Raw genomic sequence first — 11,472 nt, 5'->3', positions numbered from 1 at the left:
AGCACCGTCTCAAAAATCATTTTAGAGACGTGTTCTGTCATACACCTGCCGCTTAAAGAAGAGTTTCTTCAGGTAACACGCTGCACCCAGACAGAGTGGCGAAGGTCACGTTGGCCGTCGCGTGTCTCCATAACTTCCTGTGCTGGCGCCGCTCGGAGGCCTACCTGCCCGTCGGACTGTCGGACAGCGAGGATGCCGACCAGACTCCGGTGGAGGGGACGTGGAGAAGTCAAGGACTGGGCGTGATGAGACCAATCCCCAGAGAGCAGGCGGCCCGCTGCAGCCCTCAGCGAGAGGAGGCACGAAACATCATAAAGGACTACTTCTCGCCTCCGACAGGCAGGGTGACGTGATAGGACGGCGGCGTCTGAAGTCAAGTCAATTTTATTTATTATTGCCCAAATCGCAGATGTCCCTCAAAAGTGTTTTAGAGTCCTCAGAGTCTTGCTTGAGATGATATAAAAAACCTCTCCATGAAACACCCTGGGCTGCACAGATCAGAGGTGTTGAAATACATCTTGTCATCTGTGGTTTCTTTCTTTGTCTGTATCTGATGACACAATCAAAACATCGTGGTAAAAAGACAGCGTCGGTGGAAATGTGCGGGCTGCAACTGATGACTACTGTCTTTGTCAGTCACTCTGCTGTGATGATATTCTTGATTAAAAGATGAATCATCTAATTTAAAAAATGTCATGTCAAGATCACAAATTGCAACACCAACCCGTTCAAGAAGAAGCAGAAAAGCAGCAAGTCACCACAGTGAAACAGCAGGAGCTTGTGAATGTTTGGTACGACTGAAACATTTAGTCAGTTATCAAAGTAGTTGCTGCAATTGTTTCAGCTCCAACACAAAGTCCTCCCCAGTACAAAACAGTTCAATTCATCTTGATCATAAACAACAGACTACAAGGCGAAGCAAACAATAATAAAAGCAGGGAAAACCTCTCTCTTCGTGCTCTGCTAGGAAAAAATGACTGCTTTTGTCAGTGGAGTCTGGTGGCTTCGAACGGCTTATCAATCATTTAGACCCGAAAAGGGGGCCGAGGTTCAGAAACGATCCTGTAAAGGGTCTTTTCTTCCGTCTCTGTGAGTTTGTTGTAGGATTATCTGCAACTGATGTTTTATTCTTCGGTAAACTGGCTGTCTCTGGAATATTTTTTTCCTTTTTCAAAGCTGGCATCAGCCTGGTGTTTTTGTATTTAAAAAAAAAAAAACCCAAAAAAGACTTAAATGATCAATCGGTTATCACAATTGTTGATTAGTTTTTTGCCCAATCAGGTAATCGATTATCTGAGCACTGTTGCTGGGGATTCAACGTGAGCAAACAGTGTGAAAGTAAGAACCTGTTGCAGCTGAAGTTACAATTTAGCAGCCAGTCCTTCCTCGGCTATGACCGGCTGAATACTGTGTTACGATCACCTGTATGCAGTAACCACACGTGACCTGTAGGTATCAGTAGCGCAGCACAAATCATTCTTATAACTGGCTCTAAAAGAAGCCGAGAGTTAGTTCAGCTGCGGGGTTTGAACGTTAAATCCGTTTAGGGAGTGTGGCCACGCCGGCCTGTTTCATGAGGCGCCCGTCGGGTAGAAATGTTGCGTGTTTCAGGCCTTGTTTTCACCTCACTTCGTCGGCTTTGTGTTCTCTGCTCAAGGGCACGGCGGGGGCGGCATTAAAGTACAGCTTGTCCCCTGGAAAATGTCTCGAGAATATGAGAATAAATTCATCTCCCCCAGCAGACAGTTACTGCAGTTCTGAAAACGTCCTGCAGGAGGGCGAAAGCACTTAAAGTCTGGCGCTGCAGCTGACGGGACCAGCCGCGACCGAACACCCCAACTCTCCACGTCTGTCGTTGGCACCATGGGTTCCCCGATGGCCGCTGCCCGGCCTCTCCGGCTCTCCGCGGCCTGCGCCCGGATGATGCCGGCGGCCCGGGCCGGAGCCTCCGCCGGGAGAAGCCTGAACGTCCAGACGACGACTGAGGCGGGTGGGCTGAAGAGCATCAGTGACCTCCCGGGGCCGAGCACTTCCACCACTCTCTACTGGTTATTTGTCAAAGGATATGCGGAAAACGGCCACCTGCTGCAGGTACAGCGCCAAATATACAACATTTTCCCGATTCGTAAGTTCCTACATTGAAAAGTACCGCAAACCTAATCTCATTCAGTTTCCAGAAAGAACAGCGGGCTCCGAGCAGCTTGAGGCAGAGAAAATGCCTTCAGGGGTTTGGACAGATTAGACGGAAGGATTTGCGTTTCTCTCTAACTGCACAACTCGCCCCAATGTAAAACCATTTTGAGCATAATCTATTTATTTTGTATTTTCACTTTATGTATAATCTCCAAAGGGCATGATAATGTATTATTATTATATGTATATTATAGTGTTTGTGCAGTATTGACTCCATTTTCAGTTAAAAATATTTAGAACATATTTTCCCATAAAGTTCAAGTCACAATAACAGGAAACTTTGCGGGTACGTTAAGTGGTGTTTATAAAAAATCTGCAAGTTTACAAAAATGAAGAAATGACCCAATTTTCCTGAAGATTAAAAAAAAAAAAAAAAAACAAACCTGGACCAAGATTTTACCCAATTAAAAATAATGACGTGATTGAAAAACAATCAGCTAGATTGTACAGACTTGTCAGGAATGTTGTCAGAAAGGTTGTCATATTGTGATTCACAATATTCACAACATAGTAACGAAGCCGTACACTGTCACCAAGCCTTGGGGTGCAGTTACTTACCTGTTATTTGCTGCAGGCGTTTACACACAAAGGAAGTATTTGGATTTTTTTTAATACAAGTGAAAGAAGCAAAATCTTAATGTAAAAATACAGTAGGTAGTAGTGTATTAGCAGCATATTTAGTAAGTAAAGTAACCGGTCGCTATAACTGTAATAATGTAATAACAAAAATTCCAATTTACACGCTGTGCTTATTTTCAAGGGTCTACAGAAAAGTCTGTACGGGCCCATTTGGCGCTCCAGGTTCGGCCCGTTCGACCTGGTCAACGTGGCGACTCCGGAGCTCATAGCTCAGGTGATCCGACAGGAGGGTCGCTACCCGGTCCGGATCGAGCTGCCGCACTGGAAGGAGTACAGGGAGCTGAGGGGACAGGCCTACGGTCTGCATGTGGAGTGAGTGGAGACAGAGGACATAGTACTACTAACAATAACCTTTGAATTGTGTGGACATGAAATGGATCTCACCTCAGGTCAATAATGACCAAATGCAGAAGTTAATATGGCTTCTATACATGGAAGTTGGGCTTAAGCCACTGTAGCAAGCTTCTGGTTTGCTGAAGTGTCCATGTGCAAGGCAGTGGATAAAACACTCTTAAAAGATCCCTGAAAAAAAATCCTCTTACACTAAAATGGTTAGAGGTTCATGAATTTTTTGATGTCTGATTTCATAAGAACTCGTGAAGGGGTTCCTCAGGATGCCTTCATGGGTCCCCTCCAATTTGTAATCTGAAGAACCATTAAATCTCTGTCACTTTCTAGATCAGGACCAGAGTGGTACCGGATCCGCAGCGTCCTGAACCCCAAGATGCTGAAGCTGCAGGAAGTGTCGGCTTTTGCCCCCACCATCCACCAGGTGGTCGGAGATCTGCTGCAACGCATCGAGCTCCTCCGCAGTCGCAGTCAGGACCAGGCTACAGTTTCAGATCTGGCGGCAGAGCTCTACAAGTTTGGCTTTGAGGGTAAGAGGTACCGAAGTAATGCCAGCACTGGATGGTACTAGGAAGTTTTTGATCTTTTTCAGCCTTTTCCTGAATTTTACCCCCCGCAGGTATCTCCTCAATCTTATTTGAGACCAGGCTGGGCTGCCTGCGGGAGGAGATTCCCAAAGACACGCTGCGCTTCATCGCCGCTGTCAACAACATGCTGTCGATTTCTGATATGGTGATCCTTTTCCCACGCTGGGCCCGTAGCATCCTCCCCTTCTGGAAACGCTTTGTTCAGGCTTGGGACGACCTCTATGACGTAGGTAGGTGGCAAAAGAAGCGACAAAAGGGAGAATTCATGCAATCCGGGGTTCCAATTTTGGATTCAGCTTCGGGTTAGTAAAATCGTTGGAATGTCTGCATCGGTATTTTTTGGCTTGTGCGTTTCTATGGCAGCCCAGACCCTCATCAACAGGAGAGTGGCTGAGATCGAAGCCCAGGTGCGCAGTGACGGGCCGGCAGAGGGCCTGTACCTGACCTACCTGCTGTCGTCTGACAAGCTGAACAGAGCCGAGGTCACCATCAGCATCACAGAGCTGCTGCTCGGAGGAGTCGACACGGTGAGTTAAATAAAGGGCCCATGGCGGCCAGGGCGGGGGAGTCCTGCATGTTGGCACGTTGTATCTGCCGCCGGACGGAAGCAACTCCAGCTTCTCAAGCCGCTGCTGCAGCATAATCGCCTCTTCCTCTGTCCATATATATGTTCACTGCGTTTCAGACAGTCACATTTTTGCCAGCACGTGGCTTAAAGAGGCTACTTTTGACCGACGGGAGAGCAGGACAGTCCGGCGAAGAACCAGTGCAGGCACAAGGAGATAATTTATCCGTATTTCGGTGAAAGTACGTGCGTTAGGAACACAGGGAGGGTACAGATGGAAAGTGGAGACGTGAACTATGCTGCTGAAGCTGTTTGAGTTCGTTACTGCCCAATTACAAGACTTCATAAATAAGAGAACCCTAGCCAGGCCTGAAACATGAAATAAAATCTCTTTTCTTTATGTCTTTTTTTCTTTCTAGAACGATGAACAAACTATCGCTTATACTTTTGGAAGCTTTCCACTTATGTCAGTGAAATCAGTTCACTTTGGCCTGAGGGAATCAAAACTTGTAACAACAGAATCAGACAGACATAGAAGCACTGACAGCTGGCGTTGCTGCACATACGGCAGTCGCAGAGCCTGTCTCGCTACATTCCCAGGTGGGGTTAAGACTTGTTGCCAGGGATTTATCTGCACGCTGAAGGGGTTTGTAAAGTCTAGAGACCTGGGTGATCACCGCTGTGATACGAGCCCAGGCGTAAGTCGACATTCTTCCATTAGAGGAAATCTGAAACAAAACCCCACTGAAGTCTCAGTGACTGCGAAGGAAGGTCTGCTAAAACAAAGAAACTAGCTCCCGCTGAGGCGGATTGAGTCAAATAAAGAAGACAATCATGAAGAGAGATGACAGAGAAACGAAGCGTTGGCTTGTCTGATCACCTGGCACGATGTCTTCTTTTGCTCATGAGGGCCGTCACGAAAAAGCCCAGTCATCAGATTCACGAGTCAAGCTGCGGACGGGTCTTAAAATGTTTCTATATTTTTATTCTATACGTATTATGTGAGCCTCACCAAAGACAAATTTCTGTGACTTTGTGATGGACAGTTTTTTTTGTTTTGTTTTTCTGATTTCTCCTTTCTTTTCCCGCTACTTGTTTTCTCCCACCTGACCTCAGACGTCCAACACCTTGTCGTGGACGTTGTACCACTTAGCGAGGGACCACAGGGCTCAGGATCGACTCTACAGGGAGGTGAACTCTGTGTGTCCCGACAGACGGGAGCCGACCGCAGACGACCTGATCCGGATGCCCTACCTGAAGGCCGTCATAAAGGAGACGCTACGGTCAGCCGCGGCTCTTTGCTTTTGTTACGCCTAAAATGATCCTGTAATAGGTTAAAAAAAAGAAGGGCAGAGTCAAGAAAATGCTACCCCTACTCTATTTTGACCTTTAAGGTCAGTCTCCTAGCATAGCACTACAATATTAAAAGAAAATCCGTTCGCTGGCACAATGCCTGGATGACTCTCTCTCGCTGAGAGCGACTCCGCGATGAAGAAGCCCCGTCAGTTACCAGAATAGAAATCTCATTTCCTTGGAAAGGACGTGCAGAGAAGTCTGAAAAAAATTACACAAACATAATTTTGTGTGGTAGAAATATGTTTTTTCTGCTGAGCTAATGCATTGTGCATGATTTTAATTTGATTTTTAATTTTAATCTTTTATTTAGTTGTCTTTTTTTACAGTTTATTTGATTTAATTGATTTATTTTACTTTATTTCATTTTTGTCATTCAGTTATTTAATTTCATTTAATATGAGTATTTTATTTCATTTTTTAAAAATTTCATCTAATTTTTATCATTTCAGTGGTTTGATTTTAATTATTTAATTTCACACAAATTTTTTAATCACGCACAAAAAAAGACAAAAGAAAAACTGAAACCAGGAAACGAATCCAACTATAATCTGCAGAGCCGCAGCTTGATAATACCTGGATCCACGCTGCACAGGTTCTCTGGCGCCCAGAAACATTTCGGCGACCTATCTGGCGCGTGCTGCGTTTTTTCTTAATTTTTTCTGAGATCATCGGACTCGTGTTGAACGATTTCGGTGGCGTGATGCCAGTTGGCACAGCTGGTTTCGAACAAATTTGCTCAAGTACTGAGCGAAAATCGGACTGAGGCTTAAACGCAGAACGAACAGGCCACGTTTGGCCTACAGTACGTTCAGTCATGTGCATGACAAAGAGGTGCTGGCCCCGCAGCAAACAAAAGGCTTTCACAATACCATGTGATGCAAGAGTGGAGTGTGATATCCATGCAGGATATGTTCTCACCTGATAAATCCTGTCCAGTTGTGGTTCCCATGATGCAGATCGCGCAGCGCCGAGAGGTCAAGATCGTTTTACTAGACAGTATGTTTGATAACACTATAAACTGCGGTCCGCTGCTACGTGGCCAGAAGCAGGTGGACACCTGAAGCCTTTCGCCAAACTGTTACCACAAAGTGAGAAGTGCACTTTCGTATGAAAACACGTCACCGTACCGACCTGTACTGTGAAGAGCGCGCGCGTACGTGTGTGTGTGAATAACAGGTGTGTCTGCATACTTTACACCAAATAGTGTACGATGCAGTAGTATTGTTTAAACAGCTTAACTGCTTATAATGTAGTTTCCCGTTAGCAGCACCATGAACCTTGACCAGCTACAATGTTAAAAAAGCTGTTCACACATCAGTGCCTCAGCAGTAATGATATACTCTGTAATATAGAATGTGACACTATGAAAGGAGTCAGTCTGCATAACCAGTACTTGTACTTTTTGATCAGCTACTAATACTTTTCTACTTTTACTCAAGTAGGATTTTGAAGGCACGACTTAAACTTGTAATATCTTTTTGTAATATACTTTTAATATCTTTGCATCGTGGCATTAATAATTCATTTGAATGAGCTTAATCCACTTAATCCAGCACTGCCCTGCCCTGCCCCGCCCTGCGTGTGCTGTAGTGTGACAGACTTGTTCTCCCCAGGTCTCACGTGTCTCTGATCTGGAGCTCGATTGTCCCTTTGTGTCTTTTCTCCACCAGCCTTTATCCCGTGGTACCTGGAAATGGACGCTTTATTTCAGAGAACGAGGTGATCGTGGACAACTACTGGTTCCCAAAGAAGGTGGGGAGGCAAAACGACGTGACGCGCCGGCACCTCTGAGCGCTCGTTTAGCTTTCAAACCAGAACCTGCAAAACCCGGGTGCCTTTCTTTTCAGACGCAGTTCCACCTGTGTCATTACGCGGCCTGTCACGATGAGGCGGAGTTTGCCAACGCGGAGAACTTCATCCCGGAGCGTTGGCTCCGCGCCGAGAGTCCCGGCAGTAGCTGCGGCAAGGCGGCGCGCGGCTTCTACCAGCACCACCCGTACAGCTTCATCCCGTTCGGCGTCGGGGTGCGAGCCTGCGTGGGGAAGAGGGTGGCGGAGTTGGAGATGTATTTCGCTCTGTCCCGGGTGAGTGACGAAGAGACAGAATGGTTTTCCGCTTCTGTTTTGAAACAAAGAAATCAAATTGTTGTCTCGTGGCCTCATAATCCTTTAAAAAAATCCTTGATGGACACAACAGTTTTGCACCAAACTTTCTCTTAAATTTCACTAAAATCTTTCTGTAAGTTTTTGAGAACTAACTGAGGAAAAAAGAACCAAACTGAAAACGTCATCTCATTGTGGAAAGTGAGAAGATCTCATCTCTCTCTACATATTCCTACAAGATAAATTTGAGGACAGCATGTTAAGTGAAAAACGAAGTTTCTGTGAGAAAAATGAAGTCTCCTTTATTGATCCACACTTATCGGTTTGTGGTGTCGCCCCGCAGCTGATGCAGCACTACAAGGTCCAGCCTGAAGACGCTTCCCCGACCGTGGAGCCCAAAACCCGCATCCTGCTGATCCCCTCAAAGCCCATCAACCTGCGCTTCCTGCCCAGAGCCTAACGGTGGCAGGGCGGGTGTTTAACCCCCCCCCCCCAGGTCTCTTCCTGTTTATGTTTAAATGCACAACATAATGTTGTAGTTCAGTTAAAGAGCTGATAGGACCAGCACCACTCAGACCAGAAATCCTTTGCACTGCAGCGATGTGGCTAGCCAATCACAGCTCGGCCTGAAAGAAAACTGTGTGTTGTTTTTTATAATTGTGACGGCGCGAAAGCGCGAGTCGCTTTCACGTAAGTGTCTTAACAGCAAACGTCTGCCTGCATCGTCAAATTACAAGTCACAGGCTCAAAGCACTAATTCAAGGGAGCGAATGAAGCTTCAGGTGACTAATTGAATAAGAATCGAGACGAGAGAAACCATTGGGAACAGAGGAAGTGTCCTGAAACCCATAATATTTACAGAAACATGAGCAAGTTTTGGAATAAGAAGAAGTCAGATGGTCTGGTTAGACGGAGCCCGTCTCCCTTCAGGATTGTGTTAGTCCCTGTCCTCATTCAAGGTGAGGTGCGTCAGCATTTTTTTTTTTTTTTTTTGTGCGTGTGTGTGTGCGCGTCAGTCTGCTGACAACTGAAATCAGCATATCGGCTGCCTCCACAGCCCCACGCAAACACACATCAGACTTTGCCTCCTGAACGATAATAAATATAATAGCTGCGTATATTTAACCTGCAGTGACCGACCTACTCAACGTACGTGTGTGTGTGTGTGTCTGTCACCGCACACGTACGTGAAAGCTTGCTGACTCAGTGCACTTTGCACAGGCATTTTTATTACCGACTTGTGATTTCACAAATCCCCCCCTGTTTGAAAGGAAAGTCAGAGAAACAGGTTTCCAGTTCGAAGAGGTGTGCGTAGAGCACACGCACGGCGCACACTGCCCCTCTCCGACGACGAGGCGGAAAAGCAGCCTTTGATAACGTCGCAACGGTCGGAGTTTCGAAAACTCACCGGAGTCATTTCTGTGCTTTTATCTGCCGTCGACTTGGCCTCCTCCACCACCTCGAAAAGTTCCCGCTTCACGGTCAGCACAGGGTTTAACGTGAAACATGAAAACCAGTGTTATGAAGGGGGGAAGGAGGGAAGGAGGGAAGGAGCGGGGCGGGGGAGGGAAAGGACGTGTGTGCGCTGCACCGACATCAGGGGAAGGGTGAAGCACAGTGGGAGCTCATTTCTTTTTTTCCTTTATCTAACAGCAGCTTGATACTACGAATATCTGGCTTTATTTGCACAACATTTTTACAGCGAGTGGTGACTTAACTTTAAGGTTTTGCTCCTATACGTTACAAATGACAACTGGTACATGAAATACAAGAATACGTTGAGGTTCAAATCTCTGCTAATATTCCCATAGGGTCTTTTAATGTTTTCCCTGATACTCCATAGTGTATTGTCACGGATTGTTACTCAGTGACTGTAATATTCTGACAGTATGTTGATCTAATATTCCTGCAGATGTGGTTTTGCTAACAGTGCAAGTGTAATTTTTTTTAAAATTATGTTTTAAAATGTAATGGGACTCTTAACTGTTTGAAATGCTTTTGCAGAAATTGAAAGGCACATTTTTCCCTCTGGTGGAGTTTACGGCGACGAAAAAAAGGTCCAAATATGGAAATAAAAGAGGCGATTTAAAGAGCCAGTTTGTGCTAAATCAGTCACGCAAGGGAAACGCACGCAGTGTTTTTATGTTTCCTGCACGGACTTATCGGGAGTTGGGATGCTTATGGACCATTTATAGAAAACGTGTGACAGCAGACGCTCATGATGAAGCGGACTTTAAACGGGACAGTGGTTGTGGGTCCAAGACTGTCTTGGTGCTGACCTCTGCTGGCCACATTTAAGTTTTACTCAAGCCTCTCTGCCGGTTACGTGAGCCGCAGTGAATGTTCAGTGTCCTGTGTGGGAATGTTGTTTTTCTGTTGCACCAGAGTCTTACACAATAATAACACTCGGCATAATAACTGTGGAAGATTCTGCACAAACGCACTTGTTAATAAAATTCCATTTGCACCCACTGTATATGCAGGATCATATCAGCTCCCCTGTAAATCCAACAGTGGATCGTAATAAAAGAATATTTCGAGGAAATTGTTCCTGCGGCTCCGTCTGGCTTTACCGGGTGTTTTCTGGCTTTGTTGGATTTTGTTTAACCCGTACAGACAGAAACGCGGCGCTCGCGTTTCAGCGCGGTGCTAAGGGCCACGTGACCCAACCAATCCCGGGGACAAAAATGAACGGCGCCCCACTGGCCCCAGTTTCTCACACTCTCCGTCCACTAGAGTGCTCAAAAGCTGGCCCCCGTGTTTTACTGCCACATAGTGAAGATTTTAATGAGCGTAATTTCGGCCCCTCTACCAGACGGGGCCCCTACCAGCTTTGAGGGTCCAGGGGTGACCTTTCCTCTTTAGATACCGATTCAGATTCAGTGGATGCGTGAACTGAGGCTGGATAAGAAGTTTGGACACTGGCAGCGATTGGCTGCAAATCACGAGGCGCGGTGGTAAAGAAAGGAAGTTACACTTCTGTTGGACCTTAGTGTAACATTAAAGACCACACACAGCGACGCAGAAGGCCTACGTACTGTACAGGCGTTCACGTAGAAAAAATGGACGAGACGCAGCACAACCCAAGCTGTCATTGGGAAGCCTCGCCTGCTTCCTGCGGCCTGACGCCTCTCACCTGCCTCTGCAGTGCTGCTGCCACAAGCGCTGCAAAAAAACAAACAAACATATGAAATATAAAAGATAAAATGAGGTTCCAGTGGCTTCATTCTCCGAGCAACTCTCTCACGGTTCAACATTTACCCGACGGACCATAGTGAAGCAACACCCACACCTGTATTATTCTATGTGCTGTTATGGTTTTGGTCACGTTTTGATCCCGCGAGTCTCATTTTAGTTACCGGATACTGCTAATCCACGACGACTGAGTGATTTCTGAGGCGAGCTTGTGTTTTGTGTGTAAAAACCTAACCTGAGAAGTAACTGGCCGGAGTGGAATGTAACTAAGTACATTTACTCGAGTGCTGTACTTGAGAACTTCCATCTGATGCTACTTTTTACTTCCACTCCACTAAACCGGGAAATACTGCACCATTTACTCCGCCACACCTACTTGACGACTCTAGTTACTAGTTACTTCTTTTGATTAAAATTTTAAAGCCAGAGATTCCACAAAACATCACGTCGTTGCAGATTGAGCCAGTTGGTAAAGGCCTGGGGTTTA

The 11,472-nt window shown here is 46.1% G+C and overlaps 1 protein-coding gene across 1 annotated transcript; it reads left to right on the top strand.

The window, feature by feature from the left end:
- Positions 1-1,863: 1,863 nt before the first annotated feature.
- Positions 1,864-8,774, top strand: si:ch211-113j14.1 (sterol 26-hydroxylase, mitochondrial). Its single transcript, XM_040142224.1, has 9 exons — positions 1,864-2,091; positions 2,954-3,144; positions 3,511-3,710; positions 3,800-3,997; positions 4,131-4,294; positions 5,449-5,615; positions 7,359-7,440; positions 7,536-7,772; positions 8,134-8,774. Exons 1-9 carry the CDS (start codon positions 1,864-1,866, stop codon positions 8,248-8,250), a joined length of 1,584 nt encoding a protein of 527 aa, XP_039998158.1. The 3' UTR covers positions 8,251-8,774.
- The last annotated feature ends 2,698 nt before the right edge of the window (positions 8,775-11,472 follow it).

The sequence above is a fragment of the Xiphias gladius genome, chromosome 13 (genome assembly GCF_016859285.1).
Source record: "Xiphias gladius isolate SHS-SW01 ecotype Sanya breed wild chromosome 13, ASM1685928v1, whole genome shotgun sequence".
Lineage (NCBI taxonomy): Eukaryota > Metazoa > Chordata > Actinopteri > Istiophoriformes > Xiphiidae > Xiphias > Xiphias gladius.
The sequence above is the reverse complement of the archived record's forward strand: the minus strand, read 5'-3'. Positions and strand labels throughout refer to the sequence as shown.

What these genes read in the sequence shown, in the direction of transcription:
- si:ch211-113j14.1 (XM_040142224.1), top strand. Translation starts at nt 1,864, where the DNA reads ATGGGTTCCCCGATGGCCGCTGCCCGGCCTCTCCGGCTCTCCGCGGCC. An exon ending in ACTACTGGTTCCCAAAGAAG is followed by an intron (nt 7,441 to 7,535) that starts GTGGGGAGGCAA and finishes CTTTCTTTTCAG; the next exon opens with ACGCAGTTCCACCTGTGTCA. An exon ending in TGTATTTCGCTCTGTCCCGG is followed by an intron (nt 7,773 to 8,133) that starts GTGAGTGACGAA and finishes GTCGCCCCGCAG; the next exon opens with CTGATGCAGCACTACAAGGT.